This window comes from Schistocerca piceifrons, chromosome 3 (genome assembly GCF_021461385.2).
Source record: "Schistocerca piceifrons isolate TAMUIC-IGC-003096 chromosome 3, iqSchPice1.1, whole genome shotgun sequence".
Taxonomy (NCBI): domain Eukaryota; kingdom Metazoa; phylum Arthropoda; class Insecta; order Orthoptera; family Acrididae; genus Schistocerca; species Schistocerca piceifrons.
Genome location: NC_060140.1, coordinates 230,027,634 through 230,048,874, shown reverse-complemented (window position 1 = coordinate 230,048,874; position 21,241 = coordinate 230,027,634). Strand labels below are relative to the sequence as shown.

Genomic DNA, 21,241 nt, shown 5'->3' with positions numbered 1-21,241 from the left:
AAAGAAAAAAAAGGAAGAAACTGGAACAGTACTTGTATTCAAATTGCAAGCACAAAATTATTTGTGATTTTCTTGCATTTGAATTACATAATAAATTATTGTATCACACCATTCATTAGAAAATGTCCTAATTTTTATTTTATATTTCAACAGAGCAGGCAACAGATGCATCATTGGCTTCAGAGAATTGGGCACTTAACATGGAAATATGTGACATAATAAATGACACAGAAGATGGACCAAAAGATGCTATTAAAGCTATTCGTAAACGTCTGCAACAAAATGCAGGGAAGAATTACACTGTTGTGATGTATACTCTGACGGTGAGTCTGAAAAAATATTTCAATTTTATTTACAGATTTTGATTACGGTACCTGTAAGCATTTTTTATACACATTCATGAATGTGTAGTCCTTCTCTCAAAGTGTGATTGTACAATGTTCTTCTGTTATTCATGTGTGCTTGTCTCCCTTCCCCTCCCACTTTCTCCCCCACCAAAACCCTCCACCCCTCACCTCCCAACCATATGTCTAATTTCAGAAGTTTATTCAAACTCTCTTCTCACATAGGCTGTGTGACATAGTTAATTATTATTGTTGAGTGCATTTTTGTAGGGAAACTTTTAGTCATTGAGCTATTCATCAATGTTACCATACTCTCTGTACTGCGTGTTTCAGGTATTAGAGACCTGTGTCAAAAATTGTGGCAAAAGGTTGCATATTCTAGCATGCAACAAGGAATTTGTCCAGGAACTGGTAAAATTGATTGGTAAGTAACATATACTCATCTCAAACAATAGAAACTCCAGGTAGGAATATCAATAAAATAGGAAAAGACAGATTGCTCCTTACTGTAAAGAAGACACGTTAAGTTGCAGACCGACACAATTAAAAGACACTTACTTAAATTTTCGGCCACAGACTTGATCAGTAAAAAACACACACACACACACACACACACACACACACACACACACACACACCATTACCATTACCATTCATATACACATGCAGGCACACGTCATGCACACGTGACCACCAACTCCAGCATCTCGGGCTGGAATGCAGCTATCACGTGGGACACAAGTAGCAGTATGGAGGGGGTGGGGAAGGGGAAGGGATAGTAGTGTACGGCAAAGGGGGGGGGGAGAGAGAGAGAGAGAGAGAGAGAGAGAGAGAGAGAGAGAGAGAGAGAGACGCTGTCTGGTAGAGTGTGCAGGGACTAGAATGCCAACAGGCACAGCATCAGGAGGTTGTGGGACAGGGAAGTGGAAAAAAAACGAGCAAAAGAGGAGCAGAGAAAGACGGGTGGAAGCATTGGCAGAACAGGGCGGAAAATAAACAGGATGGGACATGAGAATGGGGAGGAGATGATGGGATAGAGGGGTGGAAACTGTTGGGTGGAGGGTGTGTGGGGACAGTATGTTACCTTACATATAGGCCGGGATGGTTACGAAAGTGGAGAATGTGTTGTAAGGATAACTCCCACCTGTGCAGTTCAGAAAAACTGGTGGTGGAGAGAGGATCCATATGGCTTCGGTAGTGAAGCAGCCATTGAAGCAAAGTGTGTTATGTCAGCTGCAGACACATTGTGCTTTGGTTACCTCTCAAAGTGCCCTGCAATGAGGGACATTCTATTCAACATGCTTCCTATCCCGCTTAAAGTGGTGTTCCATCACCTACCCAACCTCCACAACATCCTAGTCCATCCCACTTCCAATCTCAACACCTTGCCACAAGGATCGTATCCCCGTGGAAGACCCAGGTGCAAAACCTGGCCATTCCACTCACCCAGCACTTCTTGTTCCAAACCAATCACAGGTTTATCATACCCCATCAGGGCTGGGCCACCTTTGAAAGCAGCCATGTCATTTACCAGCACCGCTGCAGTGATTGCACAGCTTTTTATATTGGTATGACTACCGACCAGCTGTCCACCAGGATGAACAACCACCACCAAACTGTGGCCAAGAGCAAAGTAGACCACCTTGAGCACAACATATAGCTGAACATAATACACTTCATTTCAATGGCTGCTTCACTACCTGAGCCATCTGGATCCTTCCCTCCACCACGAGCTTTTCTGAACTGCACAGATGGGAATCATCCTTACAATACATTCTCCATTCCTGGCCTCAACCTAATGTAACATACTGTCCCAACACCCTCCACCCAACAGTTTCCTCCCCCTCTGCTCTGTCATCTCCTCTCCATTCTCATGTCCTGCCCTGTTTATTTGCTGCCCTCAGCCAATGCATCTGCTATCTTTTCCCACTCCCCTCCGTTTTTGCTCCTTTTTTTTCCCCACGTTCCTACCCCACAACATCCTAACACAGCACCTGTTGACATTCTAGTCACTGCACACTCCACCAGCCAGCGCTCATCTCTCTCCCCACCCGTACACTACTATCCCTTCCCCCCTCCCCTTCCTGCTCCAGATTGCTGCTTGCAACCCTTATGATACTTGCATTCCAGCCCAAGATGCTGGAGTTGGTGGTCATGTGTGCATGAGGTTTGTTTGATTGTTTGTATGAATGGTGTGTGTCTCTCTCTTTTACTGATGAAGGCTGTGGCCGAAAGCTTTATGTAAGTGCCATCTAATTGTGCCTGTCTGCAACTTAACGTGTTTTTTTTATGGTAAGTAGCAATCTGTCTTTTTCCTGCAGTGTAGATATACTCATCTCAGTTCCTTAAGAAATGCTTTTAGCAGATATAAGGTAGAATTTGTTATTTTTAGTAGCAAAGTTGTAAGTTGTGTGTATAGATTTGTAAGATGAATGCTTACAGGTCCCAAGAATGATCCACCTACAGCAATACAGGAGAAGGTCCTAAGTCTAATACAGAGTTGGGCAGATGCTTTCCGGCACCAGACGGAACTTTCTGGAGTAGTACAAGTCTATCATGATCTGAAGCAGAAAGGAATAGAGTTTCCAATGACAGACTTGGACACAATGGCCCCCATTCATACCCCTCAAAGGGTAAATATTTGTTTTTTTGATTTACTACTTCACTTGAATATGAAACACAATTTTATTTTTGTTTCCATAACACTCAGTGACTCTCATGTTGAAAGAATCGTTTAGATAACATTAACCCTAATACCACACATAACTAATGGCAATATAAGTTGATAATTATTATTTTGGGTCAGTGTCATTGATTCACTTTCATAACATCAGTACTGTGCAAAATTGCCGGGAGCTAAAATTACGACTTGATGTGTGACTGAGGCATTGCTCATGCCAAGGTACTATAGAAGGGAGAAAATTAAGTTGGGAGTTAATTTATTTACTTAGAGGTTCTTAGAGATGATTTAATACCTCATCTGAAGCAGTATAGTGGGAGAAACATGGCATATTTAGGAAACATATGACATTTGAATTGACTTACAAGGGGAGATTCGAGGCGACTGACTTTTTGGAATTACCTACTCTACGTGATCAAAAGTATCAGGACACCTGGCTGGAAATGACGTGTAAGTTTGTGGCACCCTCCATCGGTAATGCTGGAATTCAGTATGGTGTTGGCCCATCCTTAGCCTTAACGATGGCTTCCATTCTCGCAGGCCTACATTCAGTCAGGTTCTGGAAGGTTTCTTCACGGACTGCTGCACTGAGGAGAGGTATTGATGTTGGTCAGTGAGGCCTGGCACGAAGTCGGCATTTCAAAACATCCCAAAGATACTTTATAGGATTCAGGTCAGGACTCTGTGCAGGCTAGTCCATTACAGGGACGTTATTGTCATGTAACCGCTCCACCGTACGTTATGAACAGGTGCTCCATCATGTTGAAAGATGCAATCGCCATCCCCGAAATGCTTTCCAACAGTGGGACAGTGGGAAGCAAAAAGGTGCTTAAAACATCAATGTAGGCCTGTGCTGTGATAGTGCCATGCAAAACAATAAGGGGTGCAAGCCCCCTCTACGAAAAACATGACCACATCATAACACCACCGCCTCCAAATTTTACTGTTGGCACTACACAAGCTGGCTGATGACGTCCACCGGGCATTCACCACACCCACACCCTGCCATCCGATCGCCACATTGTGTACCATGATTTGTCACTTCACACAAAGTTTTTCCACTGTTCAACCGTTCAATGTTTATGCTCCTTACACCAAGCGAGGCGTCATTTGGCATTTGCCATTGTGATGTGTTGCTTATGAGCAGCCGCTCGACCATGAAATCCAAGTATTCTTACCTTCCGCCTAACTGTCACAGTACTTGCAGTGGATCCTGATGCAGTTTGGAATTCCTGTGTGATGGTCGGGATAGATGTCTGCCTATTACTGATTACGACCCTCTTCATCTGTCGGCAATTGCTGTCAATCAACAGACAAGGTCGGCCTGTACGGTTTTGTGCTGTACGTGTCCCTTCACGTTTCCCCTTCACTATCACGTTGGAAACAGTGGACCTAGGGATGTTTAGGAGTGTGGAAATCGCGCATACAGACGTATGACACAAGTGACAGCCAATCACCTGACCACGTTCGAAGTCCGTGAGTTCTGCGGAGCGCCCCATTCTGCTCTCTCATGATGTCTAATGACTACTGAGGTTGCTGATATGGAGCACCTGGCAGTAGGTGGCAGCACGATCCACCTAATATGAAAAATGTATGTTTTTGGGGGTGTCCGGATACTTTCGATCACATAGTGTATATGGTAGTGTAAGTTTGGTTCGCAGGTATCGCACCTTGCAGGCATTCACCCTGTTAGGCCGTCATTTGTGAGTAGTTGGTGAAACCAAAATTCACATGGGAAAAAAAAGATGATCATTGAATCAGCACTGTAGCCTAATGGTTAAGCTATTTTTAGTTGGCATTTTGAAGGTTGTGGGTTCGAGTCCCATCAGGTCCCATCTTTTTTTTTTTTTTTTTTTTTTTTTTTTTTTTTTTTTTTTTTTTTTTTTTTTTTAATCATTATTGCAATGACATTATTATTTTTATTTAATTATGTCATTTTATTGTCATATTAAATTTTTTATTTGCTTTCGTATTTTCCTTCTTTTATTCTCCTTTTTTTGCATTTGGAATCTTGGCCCACATTATTTTAATTATTTTTGTATGTCTGTTGTAATACTTGAAGGTTTAGAATTTCCAATATGTTGATAGAAAAAAAAATATTTTTCATTACGAGGTGTAAATATTTTTGGATGTTAATCATCATGCAAACACCTAAAACATTAATTCTTCTCCTACCATGGACCAAATATAAATTATGCCTTTACTGCAGTCACATTTTTCTTTAACAAATTCATATTGAAGCACACTTCATTAACATAATGAAATATTATGTTTTCATTAAATGACTTTGATCCATACCGTGTTACTGAGTGCCAGGGCATACAGAATTCAATTAACAATTGAATGGATTTTGACCACTACTTCACATTTAACAGTTTCACATTTATTTTGAAGTAATTCAGGCATGCTCTTAAGATTTTTTTATTTTTTTTCTGATGATAAAAATATTTGTCACATGGCTGATAGTAAAGTGCATTTCAGTGGAATAATTTTCATAGTGTACGTAGTTTATCCAGCACTTTCCACAAATACTTTGTCGTGTAGTGGATTGTCAGTCTGACTGCTCCATGGTTCTGCAAGTAACAAAAAAACCTTTTTCTTTGATATATGGTTTCATTATGGATTCAAAATATTATATGTAGAATTCTTATGGTAATTTTTCTGAATTCAATTTTCTGTACCATACCTCCAAGCTTTCAGTTTCTTTGGCAGTCCTCAGCCCAAATTTATCCTCAGCTTCCTGTGTGCATAGGAAACTGTGTGACAGAAATTCTGCAGGGAACATTATAGGTTATTGCGCAGTAAAAGAATGCATTGTTTTCACCAAATTTTTGTTTTGAGCAATGTCTGTTTTCAATCACAAGAAGTCCCGTGAGTGTATGGTGATTCGTAATTGCATCCTATTTAATCAGCATTAATAACTTTAGACTTTAATTAATTATTTGTGTCCAGAATTATTCTGGTACTTCAACAGATTCTTCAAATGTAATGATGTTTGTACTGTTGAATTTGGCCACTTTTATTTCTCTACAAGTACATCTACATGGGTTGGGTAAAAAGTAGTTAGCAGAAGGCCAGCTAAAGGAGCGCAGTGAGTGGCAATAGCTGTCTCTGAGCCAGTTTCTGTGTGTACTGCCTGAAAGTGAGGCCAGTTCAAGTGCCCTAACAGTATGTTTAGGAAACACAAATGACAAATGGAGGTCAAGATGGAAGTGGTGCAAGGTTGGAGCTCCCAGTAGTGTTTTCTTCTGGTGCTGCATCCCGTGATTCTTCTTGACAGTGTACGGTGCCACAAGGCGAACACTGTACAGGAGCTCCTGTGTATGGGGGAGTGAGAAATGCTGGAACGTCCATCATATTCACCCAATATGAGTCCATGCAATTACGATCTGTTTGCCGAAATGAAGGAACCTGTTCATGGGATGCACTACAAGACAAGAGAAGGCAATGCACTACAACACAAGAGAAGGCATCATCTGTGTCTTCCAAGACATCGAAATAGGTGGACGCCCTGCTGTACGATGCCTTCTACCCCTGTGGGGGAAGGTGATCGAGATGTGAGGCGGTTATATTGAAAGCGTATAATGTGTTGAACGTGTGTAAATGAAGTCTATTATGAATTATAATTGTTATCCAACCCATGTATATTCTTCATACCACTGTGAAGTGTATGGCAGAGAGACACCCCATCGGCCCAATTATTAGAGTTTCTTTCCATTTCATTCCCATATTGAGTGTGGTAAGAATGATTGGTTAAATACCTGTGTGTGTGCTGTAATTAATCCAGTCTTGTCTTTTCCCCCCATAAATAGGGGGTTGTAATACATTCCTAGAATCATCATTTAAACCTGATTCTTGAAATTTTGTTAGTTGGCTTTATCGGGATAGTTTACCTCTGTCTTTCAAGAATCTGCCAACCCAATTTCTTCAGCATCTCTATGACACTCTCACATGGGTCAGACAAACGACTGACCATTTATGCTATCCTTCTCTATAAATGTTCAATATCCCCGAATTGGTACAGGTTGCACGCATATGAGCAACATTCCAGAATGGGTTACACGAATGATTTGTAAGTAATATTCTTTGTGGACTGATTGCAGTTTTCCAGTATTCTACCAATAAACCAAAGTCTACCACCTACTTTACCCATGGCTGAGCCTATTTGATCATTATATTTCATATCCGTAGAAAGGCATAGAATACCTTTTTCCCCATTTTGAAAGCAAGTCGCTAATCTTTGCACAACTTTGAAATCTTGTCAAAATCTGACTGAATATTTATGCAGTTTCTTTCAGGCAGACCTTCGCTGTCAATAACTGTGTGAGCTGCAAAAAATCTGAGGTTACTATTAATATTGTCCACAATATCATTAATATACAAATTGAAAGCAAGCATTCCAACACACTTCCCTGGGGCACCCACAAAGTTACTTCTACTTCTGACGATGACTGTCCACCCAAGATAACATACTGCAATCTCCCTAACAAAAAAATCCTCAGTACAGTGGCAAATTTTGCTTGATACCCCATATCATCATTCTTTTGACAATAAGCATAGATTTGGTACTAAATCAAATGCTTTTTGGAAATCAGAAAATACTGCATCTGTCTGATTGTCTTGATGCAAAGGTTTAGTGTGTCATGTGAGAATAGTGCAAGTTGCATTTAGCATGATCGATGTTTTTGGAATCTGTGCTTGTTGGCATGGAGGAGGTCATTCTGTTCGAGATACTGTTTGAGCTCAGAATATAGTTAAAAGAGGTGCTGACTCAACTTAATAAATTTAGTATAGAATCTGATAGCCATCCCATCGGACTCTGGAGCTTTGTTCAGTTTAACAATATCAGCTGCTTCTCAACACCACTTACACTAACACTTATTTCACTCTACTTTTCAGTCATTCAAGGATTAAATTGGGGCAATTCTGTGTTTTCCTTTGTAAAGGAACATTTGAAAATGGAGTTAAGCTTTTCAGCTTTAGCTTTGCTACTCTGTATTTCAGTTCCTATCTTATTCACAAGTGACTGAACACAAACTTTGGAGCCACTAACAGCCTTTACATGTGTTGTTTCTGTGGATCTTGTGAAAGATCATTATTTGACAATATTCTGCTACGGTAGTCATTGAAGGCTTCATCCATTTCTCCCTTGACATTCAAACACATTTCACTCAGCATCTCTCTATCTATAGCCCTATTCCTTGTTTTACATCTATTATGCGATAGTCTCTGTTTATTTAGATGTTTCTTTACAGTGACTGTATACACAGAGAGCACCTCCTGTTATGAACTGTTCTACTGGGTACATACCTATACAGTGCATGTTCAACTATTCTTTTAAACTTGAGTCATAGGTTGCCACAACCACGTCATGGTCACTGGTCCACCACTAACAAAATTGTAATTTTCCCAGTTGATTGCTGGATGATTAAAGTCTCCACCAATGATTACAGTGTGATTAGAGAACTTAAGCACAAGTGAACTGAGGTTTCTTCTAAAGTTTTCAGTTACATCATTAGGTGAGACAGATGGCTGATAGAAAGATTCAATTACAATTTTATGCCCATATACTGAGTCTTGCCCAAATAAGCCCACATGCAGCTTCAAGTTCTAACTCGGTGGATCTGAATTCTTACCTACTGTGACAAATACACCAGCTCCATTTCCCTTAAGCCTATCCTTTCGATAAAATCTTAAATCTTCCCAAAAAATCTCAATGCCATAAATTTTGTTACGCAGATTCTGTATTTTATTTTAACATTCTTCATCCACTACCCACTTGCAAAACAAGAAAAGTTTTGTGATAAATACAGTAAAGTGATAGTCATTGTCCATTGTTGGTGCATATGCATTGTCACTTGTTCATGGCATATTTCCACTTTCTTCAGTTTTTCAAGCATTTCAGAGTCTGTCAGGCATAAGTTTTTGATTTTTATTCTCACTTGCTTGAGGTCTCCTATCAATTTAGTCAAATATTCTTTTCTTCATAAACAGGAGAAACTACTTTCTTCAAGACTTCTGAAGAGTGCTTGAGATAAACTTCGATGAAAGCAAGTGCTTTTGATCTTTTTGTTAAGGAATGTAATTCAATGGAGGTGCCTTAAAATGGAGGGGTTAAAATATTCATAGTAGAGTATACACTGCAGTGAAGATGAACATAATAATGTTGGAAGAAAAGATTGGAAAATTTAAAGATAGCAGTATGGAAATGCAAACTCATACATTCCCTCTTCATCGGTCTCACTGTGTAAGGGTACAAAATCTCCTGTACATATGTTGATTTTATATCCACATTTTGTAGCTTCAAATAAATGAACAAGCAGAATGAGTTGAGGATTAGAGTGTTTTTTTGTTAAGGAGATAATCATCTTTATTTCATTTTTAGAGTTGTTTCATTTTTGTGGTCTGTGGTTGTTGTATTCTTGTCTGAGGTATTGCTTTTGAGCTACGAGCATCGCCAAGTGCATTCCAGCTGCCTGTGATGTCATCACAAGTACCAGCAAAGAGACCCCAGGCCTTGCACAGCACCCAAGAAGTACCAAAGACCAGAATGTAGAGCTGACAAGAATGTCAGTGGGAAACTCTACTGGTTGCAACAATGTTATGAAAAGGAAAGTTGCTACTTACCATATAGGAGAGATGCTGAGTTACAGTTAGGCACAACAAAAAGACTGTCACAAACAAGCTTTCGGCAAACAAGGCCTTTGTCAAAAATAGATATCTATCTCTCTCTCTCTCTCTCTCTCTCTCTCTCTCTCTCTCTCTCTCTCTCTCTCACACACACACACACACACACACACACACTCTCTCTCTGCAGTCTCTGGCAGCTGAAGCCACACTCACACACACTTTCCATTGTTTGATTTAAATTCAATTGTTTCTTGTTTGAGAATGAGATTGGTCAGTCCTGCTTGTCTGTATTTATGAAGGAATAAGAAATTGTTATTCTGTATTTGAGGAATGGTGCTGCTCCTTTATTAGAGTAGTGTGATATTAAACAAAAACAAAAAAGATTTTGTCGAGAGTTAGTTGACGTTTGTTCCACTGAAGACACAATATTGTCGAAAACCCTCACAACCATTTAAAGTGAGGTTCTCATTGTGAACAATAACACTCTCCTTCGTGAACAGAATTATTTCCTCTGCAATTGATTTGCACTTCACTATGGCATCTGCATTTATCAAATCAGGAGGATTTTTGTATGTGATAGATCTCACCTTGTAAATAAATAATGGATAGTGTAAGACAATCACTGAAATTCACTTTTTTTTTGTTTTGTATTCACTCGTTCTTTCATTGTGATTTTCACAAGTTGATGGATTCCTGTTGTTAAATTTTAAATGCCGCTCTCACAAGAATAAACAAGAGGAAAATTGCAGAGAAACTTGAACAAAATACAAAAATGAATTGATTCATGACAGGTAACGCGATATCAACCAATGGATTTCATCTCACTGGAGTAGTGAAACATTGATTCAAATTCCGCTTAGCTGCTTTGACAAAAATATTGTATGCTAATGATAATTTTAAAATATTTATTATGGTTATAAAATACAGATGAATCCAGAATGTATTATTATCCAGAGGCTGAGTGTGTGATGATATGAAACTTCCTGCCAGATCAAAACTGTATCTGTACCGGGACTTGTACCTGGGACCTTTGCCTTTTATATGTTAGGAAGTTTCAGTACAGTTGAGGATTTAAATGTAAGAAGGAATTATAAATAAAACAAAATCCAAGCAAAATGAGTGAGTGAAATAATGATTGCAATAATGTGGACAAAAATGTAAAATGATAAAAAGTAAGTCATTAAATTGAAGTAAATATATGAAGAAAGAATAAAAGGATGAAAAACTGAGATCAAACAATAAAGAAAATGCAGTGATGAAAATGGCATGGCATAGGATTAGAAATGAATAAAAAATTAAACCACTTAACTCAATAGACATAATGATACTGCGATGCTGAGAAAGGTTTAAAAAAACAGGTAGCACCCAACAAGATTTGAACTTACAGCCTGCAGCGTACCAGCCAAATAACTTAACTGCTAGGTTGTGGTGTCAATTCAAAGACCAGTGTTATTTTCACACCTCTAGTGGATCATGAGAAATTCATTTTCGTTGATTACTCACAAACAATGGTCAACAAAGGTGAATGGCTGTAGGATGTGATACCTGGGACCCTAACCTACACCACCATATAGGTGGTTTCCAAAAGTTGATTGTATCTGTGGGGTCCTCCTCTTGTTAGAGAAAACCTAGACCTGAAATATTAGATAGGGATGTGAAACCTGCTGCTCTATTGTCCCATCGTCCTCAGTTTCGGCTAGTTTAACCCAAGTTTGTGTCTGATATCTACACATACTGTGTGCATGTAGTTTTTTGTTTCCGTGTGTGTTGTTGTCTGCAACTTCACATATCATCTGTTATTTAATAGAGTATCCCAGATGCTGAGATTGCTGTGGGTGTGCCTGCACGTACTACTTCTGTATCGCCTGGGCCTCCATCACCTAACAGCGCCCCCCTGCCAGCACCCAGCACGGTTGTTGGCCCTGCAGGTGACCAGCAGCAGGTGACTGTGCTTACATCTGATCAACTGGGAAAGCTGCAGAGTGAACTGGATGTTGTACAGGGCAACATGGCTGTCCTTAATGAGATGCTTTCTGAGTTAACACCTGGCAAAGAACATCCAAGTGATCTGGAGCTATTACAGGTAAGTTTTCTTTTATTAAAGACTGAGTCATCAGAACATGCATCCTTTTTTTTGGCACAAAGCTTCATTCTGCCTATAGCTTTCCATTAGGTTCTACACACCACAGAGGTTTTCTTGCATGTGTTGTTGGACTACCCCACCTAGGAGAAAGTAAATGAAACTTCGCTAGCTTTCAGATGAACCACACGCGCGCGCATCCACACACACACACACACACACACACACACACACACACACACACACACACACACACACAGAGAGAGCACAGAGAAAATCTGTACAGCTATGATGACCTGACACTGCTGTTTGAATGGGTTGAGAGGTTGTATCTGATGGAATGGTGGTGGGGAAAGAGGCGCTGGGGAGCAGGAGAGCTCAGCTGGGGTGAAGCATTGTGTCTGGTTGGGTTGGTATGGTGGAAGAGGAGGCGGTGGGCATGAGGGAAGGTTGAGGAAGAGTGGCTGACATCTTGAATCGAGAGGCGGCAAGTGCACATGATAGAAATGTGGAACTGTTGAGCTCACTGTGGCTGCAGGCAGAGATAGTTACACAAAGCAAACAATGTCATTGTTGAGTGGATTGGAGGGGGAGGCAGAACAAAGGAAGAGGAGGATTGTGGGGAAGTTGGTGTGAATGTGGCGGGACGAGTGACGTTAGGGTCATGGGGTGCAGGTGGAGGCGACTGTGGAGCAGGGCCTACCAGAGATTGAGGCTAGGAGGATCATATATTTGGAGGATGTGTTGCAAGGACAATAACTGAAATGCATGTTGCGCTTAACAGCATGTTCTGCCACTGGTTGATCAAATCTGCTCTTGGCCACAGTTAAGCAGAGGTCATTTAATCAAGTGGGCACCTGGTTGATGGTCATGCCATCATGTGCTGAATGGGTGTATCTGACACGTCTTGCACTTAGATCTTGCATACAGGTATCACCCATGTGCCAAAGAATTGGGAGCATGTGTGTCACAAGGATGGACTATGATATTACATAAGACTGTGTGGCCAGTGGAATACCACTTTGGGAGCAGTGGGAGGGATTGTGGGTAGGATGTTCCATATTTATGGGCACAATGATAAGTAATCGATCCCCAATAATTGACTTGGTTTAATTTTTCCATTCCAGGATTATATTGGATGCTGGGGGAGGGGTGACAGATGGGGGTGCTCCTGTCTAGCAGCTTTATGGGATGGTCAGATGATTAGGGAAATAGACAGATTTCTGTATGCAAGATGCATATTGATTGACTACTATCTTGATAATTGTGTTTTAACTACACCATGAGACGTACCATACTGTATGGTTAAAAAATTCTCTATGCTATCAGATTCATCAGTGACAAAGTTAATAGTTTTCAGTAAAAACAGTCAGCCACACAATACACTACAATTTTGTCCTAAATAATTTAGACAAGCAGTTTAAGAATTCACAGTATCTTACCTTTGTATCATCTTAGACTCAAATGAAGCATAAGTTAGCCTAAATTAGCCTTTTCTCTCATGTTTGAATACAAAATACAACTACATAAAATGTGACCTACTGAAATCAGTACACCACAAACACTGCGTTTTAGTAGTTTCTCTTGGGAGTGAAGGAATTTATTTGTCAAATGGCATTACCCTATTTGCTGACATGTTAAAAGCATATAATCTCTCCAAATAGGTAGTTGGAGGTATAACAAAGCCAAATTTCTTGTTTGGTTCACGGATCCCAACTCGTCCCATACTTCCACCCACTCTTCCTCTTATATGTGTGCCTGTCCGTCAGCAGCAGGCTGAATATATGAAAGTAAGGCACAATATACCATTTTATTTCTCACACAGATTTCCTAGGCCACCAAATTTATTTCCTTGAATTCATGCTTCCTAACAGAATGACACCACTATTCTCAGAATTTGGAGGTTAGGAAGAGAACTCCTAACCAAATTCATTAACAGATAGTATCCTTTGTCATCCATATTCTAACTAGGAACGCAAGGAAACACACAGCCATAAAAGAGATACAATTTATTGCATCAGAGAATGACATCAGCAAAAATACAATGAAAGTATGAAACTTCCTGGCAGATTAAAACTGTGTGCCCGACCGAGACTCGAACTCGGGACCTTTGCCTTTCGCGGGCAAGTGCTCTACCATCTGAGCTACGGAAGTACGACTCACGCCCAGTACTCACAGCTTTACTTCTGCCAGGCTAGGAGACGAGATACTGGCAGAAGTAAAGCTGTGAGTACCGGGCGTGAGTCGTGCTTCGGTAGCTCAGATGGTAGAGCACTTGCCCGCGAAAGGCAAAGGTCCCGAGTTCGAGTCTCGGTCGGGCACACAGTTTTAATTTGCCAGGAAGTTTCATATCAGCGCACACACCGCTGCAGAGGGAAAATCTCATTCTGGAAACATCCCCCAGGCTGTGGCTAAGCCATGTCTCCGCTATATCCTTTCTTTCAGGAGTGCTAGTTCTGCAAGGTTCGCAGGAGAGCTTCTGTAAAGTTTGGAAGGTAGGAGACGAGATACTGGCAGAAGTAAAGCTGTGAGTACCGGGCGTGAGTCGTGCTTCGGTAGCTCAGATGGTAGAGCACTTGCCCGCGAAAGGCAAAGGTCCCGAGTTCGAGTCTCGGTCGGGCACACAGTTTTAATCTACCAGGAAGTTTCATATCAGCGCACACACCGCTGCAGAGTGAAAATCTCATTCTGGAAACAATGAAAGTAGTTTATGCGCCTCAAACATGTTAAACAACTGAGATCCTGGAGGCCTGTGCCTGCCTGTATAAAGATACTTTCCATGTCAAGAATCACTGGTGTAGCACTGTGATGGTGCTTGGTGACCAGGCTGCTCTCATGGCCACTTTGGGTAGTTGCAGGTGCACCGTTGGAATTTCAATGCACACTAGACTTGCCATAGTGACCTGACTTATGTCTGATGTGGGCAGAAGGTGTAGTAACTGGTGGGTTATTCCACTCCTCCTCCTTTGCAGGGGGAAAGACAAGGCAGTGTGACTGAAGAGAAATTTGTTGTGATGCTAGGGAAGGCAGCCAAATGTGCAAGAAGTTCCTGATCCACCCGGACTGGTGCGAATGGATGGAAGTGAGTGTGATGAGGGCCCCCCCTTACTGCCTGTGGACCCGGGGCAGCCAGTGGACTGGAGCAGCTGTGGGGCAGAAGCCATCCAGAGTCCATGACAAGGGGCACAGGCACAGGCAGTGACAAAGGCAGAGACTCTGGCAACAGAAGACCCAGTTTCTGTCCTCTCTGATGGTGCTGCCTGCTCAGTGCAGTGGCTAGTACTGGCACTGGCCACAGGAAGCAAACCTACTGTTGGTGGTGATGAAGCCCTGGCTGCTGAAGTAGGTGGGCATGACCAGACCTGTTCGTAACCTGGAGTGGCCAGGGCTGACAAGGAACAAGGTTTTGAGCCCACAGCCTTGGGAGAAGCCCTGCACCCATCTTGGAATGCAAATGGTTTCGGTGCCTGAGACGATCTCCAGTGTTAACCGTGGAAACATGGTGACTGCACTGGCTGTGGACAGTGGCTGGAATCCAGTGAGGGCACCAGCCATATGCCTGGCCCAGACTGGTGTGGTGGGGATGAATGTCAACAAAACTCATGCCATTGGGGAATGCCTGCATGGCAGCAAGAGGTTGAGCAGCATACATGGGTGGTGATGGCGATGCAAGAACTTGGTGGCACTCTTGGCCCCAATTGGCTTCGTTCTGTAATAGCATTAAAAGGAGGTGGGGGAGGGGGGAGAGAGAGAGAGAGAGAGAGAGAGAGAGAGAGAGAGAGAGAGAGAGAGAGAGAGACGCCTCAACTGGGAAATCTTCTGCGTATTTACGCATCTGCATCTTATAATCATTCAAACAAGACAGTCCACCTGGCCATTTGTCTGCAGATGGAAGGGAGCCGCTGTGGTGTGCAAATCTCATTGTGAATAAAAAAAAGTCCTTGAAAGATTGCACCATGAACTGAGCACCATTGACCAAAACCAGGGTCTAAGGCAAGCCTTATGTAGAGAACATATTTTGATAGAGCCCTGACAGTCACATCTGCTCTTGCAGACAGACGTGTGATATAAGGAAAATGAGAACAAGCATCAGTTGCCATTAACCAGAAAGTATGTAAAAAAGGACTAATGAAATCAATGTGTACTCTTTCCCAAGGTTGTGTGGGGCCTGCCCATGGTGAAAAAACAGTAAAAGGTGCTGCCTGCTGACCTGAACACCGGCGGCAAGCCATGACAAGGTGTTTCACCTCCTGGTCAATTCCTGGTCAAAACATATGGCAGCACACCAATTGTTTTGTGTGAGAGATCTCCTAGGGACTTTGATGTAATACACAGAGGACCTCCCACTGCAGATCCCCTGGAACCATGATGTGGGGTGTAAACCCTTCCATCTGTAGGAGAACAGTGCCATTCAAGATGGAGAGGCAGTGGTGCAACACATAAAAATTCATAAGAGGGTCCAATGCCAGGCTCATTGGCTCCTTGGATGGTCATGTTGTGTTGTGCACAACCTGCTGGAGCAGCAGACTTGCTGTCACAGAAGAGGCAATATGAGAACTTATGATGGGGAAGCCATGCACCATGTGCTTCGCATCCATATTCAGTTGAAAACATAACAGTTATTCCTGCTCAAGCGAGGGGTCAGGACCCATGGGGAGCCGGGACAGAGCATCAGTATTCACATGTTGCAACATGGGACAGAAATGGATCTTGTAATCATACTAGGACAAGGACAGAGCCCAACACTGAAGACAATGAGCAGCTTTGTTTGGTAAGGACGCCAACAGGTTAAATAGGTAAATCGAGGGCTTATGGTCAGTAAATAAATATAAGAGATCACATGGAATTTTTTAAGGCATAGACAATAGCAAGAGCTTCTTTTTCCACATGAGAATAATGTTACTGATCAGAGTTGAGTGTTTTCAATGCAAATGTGACAGGTTGTTTGGAGCCAACTGAATGACAGTGGGCCAGGAGCACTCCCACCCCGTACTAGACCACGTCCCGAGGCTAGCACCAGATGCTTGGTGGGTTCAAATGTTGCAAGACACACCATGGAACAAAGACTATCCTTAAGCTGCATAAATGCTGCCCACAGGCTGCAGACCAAATATAAGGAACAATTTTCAAAGCAACATATGCAAGTAGTAGCTGCTTTGGGAATAAACTGATGATAGTACATCACTTTTCCAAGGAATGCTGGAAGTTCTCCTAGATTAGACAGACAGAGCAAAGCTGTAATGGTGATGACATGTTGCTCCATGGGGCACATGCTCTGGGGAAATTTCATGACCCAAATAAACAATGGAAGGCTGGAAAAAGTAAGACTTAGTGAGATTACATTTGAGCCCTGTGGTCTGTAGAACAGTAAACAAAGATCAGAGGCAATGTAGGCGATCTTCTGTGGTAGTACCTGTCGTGATGATATCATCAATATAGTTAATTCAATGAGGGACACCTGTTGTAATTATTCTAAAAAATGTTGGAAGATGACTGGCACATTTGTGATTTCAAATATTATCCATTGGTACTGATAGAGGCCAAAAGACGAATTAACCACAACTGTTTTGATGCCTTGTCCAATAGAGTCTGAAGGTAGGCTGTAGCCAGGTTAAGTTTTGAAAAGAATTGACATGAAGTGAACTTTGTTAGCATCTCCTGCGGGTGAGACAGCTGTAAGAGTCTATGACTACTTGTACATTAATTGTGACCTTAAAGTCGCCACAGAGCTGAAGCTGTTTGAATAGCTTCTTTACGATACTTGAGGAAATCGGTCTAATCATTCCCAGTGTCATTAAGCGGATCAAGCTCCTTCTTCATCTGGTCACGTAAAGCAACTGGTACTATTCGCACCCAAAAAACCAAGGGCAGGCGAAGGATTTGAGGGTGATATACGCTGTGAAATTATTTGCACAACCTAATGCTGGGGCAAACAGATCTAAAAACTCAGAACACAATAAATCTAATTTGTGATAAGGCACTTGATCTGACACTAGATGCACTGCATCTGAAAATGAAAAAGCAGACAGTAGCAAAGGCATCTAACCCAAGCACATTTTCAGTTCTCACATCATTAACCACCAAGTACATAACAGAACAGACAACTGACTGGTAAACCTTGTTGGTGGCAAACTGGCCAAAAACAAGAATCTGCTGTTTGTTGAAGCTTACCAATCATTGCTCAACACACACCTATGGCAGGGACTGTAGCCTGGCATATGTCTGTGAGTTGACTTGTATGGTTAATGGCTTGTGTCCTGCAGACAGAGGCAAACACAATGATGAAACTAAAAATGTCGACGTCCATAGTTTCCTGCAGTGTCGTAATGAGGTGGGAGGTTACAGATTAACTTAATGCTGCTATGTAACTTTTCTTTTTTACAGTTATCGCTAGAGTCCTACTGCTTGGGGCAGACCACCTGCTCACCTGCTCCTTCTGTAGGATACAAGGGGGGCTTGAAGGAAGTGCCATTTGCTGTTCCTGGTGCCAACGATGTACTTGCCCACATTGGCCTAGTTGGCTTTGTTTGTACTGCAGCGATATCCTCTTTCCCTCATCTGGCTAGGCTCCACACATTGGGGCTGCATGCTGTCAACAATGGCGACATCACTCCAACCCTCTTAATTGGCGGCCCGCAGTGCTAGAGACCTTGCTTGAATGACTGTGCAATATTCAGAACATCTTCTAATGTAGGGCCCTCAAACTGAAGGTCACTTTGATGTCCTTATCTGGGGCCAAATAAATGATCTTATCTCCAACATTGGTATCTGCATAAGACTTAGCCATGACAAACCAGTTCTTATGACTGAGGCCTTGAAGCTCAGCCGCCCAAGCTTGAGACGACTGTTGCAGCTGTTTGCATCATTGGTAGAATTCAATACATCCAGCAACCACATGCATACCCTTGTGGTGATAGCACAGCAAACTATACACATTGTCAAAAGAAAGCAATGCTGGTGCTTGAAGAGGAGCTAACTGGCACAGTACGTAATACTTACGTGGGGGTATCCGTGATGAGAAAAGAGCCCTAGAGACCTTTGTGTAAACCACCTGGAATTCCACAAAATGTTGGCAAAGCCACTTCTCATAAGTGTCCTGTCCTTCTGTGGATTTATGATATGGGGGAGAAGGGGTGAATGTGAGCATGGGATGTGGGAGACAGCAGCAGGTGAACAACCTGTGACTGAGCCCGGATCAACATAGCCAAATCAGCTGTTACAACATGGTCATATACCACTGCTGTTGCAAAAATGACCAGAGTAAAGCTTTCATGGAAGGGTCGAGCGGCACAAAAACAAAAGAATTCAAAGCATGAGAAAATTCAACCCTCAATGTCACCATTTGTATTCTTAGTAGGAACAAAAGGAAGCATACAGTTGTAGAAGAGAAGCTATTCATTGGGTCACAAAATGACACCAACAAGAATGCAATGCAAGCAGTTTACATGTCTCTTAAGACATTTAACAATTGAGGGTGTAACCTCCCCCTTACTAATCGGCCTATCATGCTTGCGATATAAAATATGACCGTGGATCGCATGTATGTCTAATGGATTTTTACTAATTGGATAAGGGCTATCTTTCCTGAAGAAATAATACCGTTAAGTAGGAGGAGAGTGTACAACAGACCCTTCTGATGGAAAAGTCTACTAAAAATAAAAAGTAATTAAACCAAACAGCGTTATAATTTGGAAAAATGAAAGTTATTTTGTGCACTCACTCACGAACAACACTGGACAGAAAATGGGTACCACTGATCATGAATTCAAAAGTTACACTAATGAACAAAAAGGAAATAATTAACGGTCACCAGCCCACAGGGTAATTTACATCCAAAATCCTGTACAAGATGATGGGAAAGAAAAACATGTATTGTTAAACACTGACATGGCAACTGAAAATTGTCACTTTTTTTTTTTTACACTAATTTTAAGTGAGTATGTAATGATAAAGAAAACTGAGAAGTCACTCTTACATTATGTTTGTCATTAAATTTTGAAGAAAAAAAACAATCGAATATGATTTGAAAGTATGCAATTAAACTGTATGTTAGTATTGAACTTTGTTACATGAACAGTGACTCTCAGTGACCTCAACGTAACGTCATCAAAGAAGTTTAAAAAAAAAAAAGCAAGCACTTTTACTTTGCAGTTACTTATTTTGCAAACTGGATTTCAAATTATTGCCTGAACAACTGAGCCTTTTTTTACTGACTTGAACAGAAATAAATAATAGAATTCATACCAAACCAAACAGCCATGTGCTCCAAGCTATATGTAAAATAAATAAAACTTCTGCACTCTTAATTTGTGCATTTCTTTAGATTTGGATTTTTTTCCTGTGATTGATTCTCAAACTTGAAAAATGAAATTCCTTTACTTTACTCATATACTGAAGTGTCTGTTGTACAACAGCTAATTGAAAGTAGACTGAGGCTAAAATTCTTAAAAGTGAAATTATTCATCAATAAACTGGCTGTAACTATTCAATTTGTTTCTTATGACACTCGGTTACCATATAAGGAAAAAAAAGGAACAAGGAACTGCTTGGTAACAATATCTGAGGACAATGAGGACACAATCACCCTGAGTTTAACTGATTATTATTTAAATAAATTTTATCAATCAAATCACATTCAGTTGTGCTGCTGGGTTAGCCGTTAATACTTTCTATCAATGAGCAGTCTTACTTCAGTGCTGTGCATACGACTAATCTGTGTTGCTGGAACTGCTGCTGTTGTTGAAGACGGTAGCATCTTGTGGAGCACGGCTAATTACAGGAATGTGCAATCATAATTAATACAGCCTCTTCCCCCCATCCACTGTCCTTACTTCTGCTGCTAGACATCTGGCCGGCGTGCGTACATGATGCCGCCGAAATGGTACTCTCTACTGCGAGAGCATTAACACCACACTTTTGCACACTACAAGCGCTGGAACCCGTCTCCCTCTCTCCGTGCAACAACTCCTTACCCAAAAATTTTACAATGCATGAGCACTGCTATTATCATTGCTAGTTGGTGCAAATAACAGTTCTTTTGGCTTTTCCCCAGAGCTTATAAGTTTCACAGTAAGACACAGATAAATACAATGAAATGTCAACAGACTTCTACCTAAATTTACACATACAGTGAAGCAATGTCCTTACTTATTAAAAGAAAGCATTTAAACTACAAATATTTACATACAATTTTGCAAAAAAATTTTATATATCGATAGCAGGTGCCATACTTCCTGTATTTTTGGTGTTACAAGGGCTCAGAGGTTTCTACTCTCCTCTATAAAGACAATATTCCCCCAAAACTTACCAAGGTTAGAGCAAAGTCTACAAAGAAGCCATGGATTACTCGAGGAATAGGGGTATCTTGTAAAACAAAAAGAAAACTGTATCTGTCAATCCGAAACATTTCCAATGTTGATGCTATAGCACATTATAAGAAATACTGCAAAATATTAAAGACTGTAATACGGATGTCAAAGCAAATATATTACAAGGAAAAGATAGTCA

At 41.3% G+C, this 21,241-nt stretch overlaps 1 protein-coding gene across 4 annotated transcripts in view; it reads left to right on the top strand.

Annotated features, from left to right (window-relative positions):
- Window positions 1-21,241, top strand: part of LOC124787846 (TOM1-like protein 2) — a 132,114-nt gene that overhangs the window by 31,202 nt on the left and 79,671 nt on the right. For all 4 annotated transcript variants that reach the window (XM_047254798.1, XM_047254796.1, XM_047254797.1 and 1 more), the window contains exons 2-5: window positions 154-323; window positions 678-768; window positions 2,787-2,977; window positions 11,462-11,737. In XM_047254798.1, the coding sequence (XP_047110754.1) occupies window positions 154-323; window positions 678-768; window positions 2,787-2,977; window positions 11,462-11,737 (728 nt within the window). The remainder of the gene's footprint in view (window positions 1-153; window positions 324-677; window positions 769-2,786; window positions 2,978-11,461; window positions 11,738-21,241) is intronic.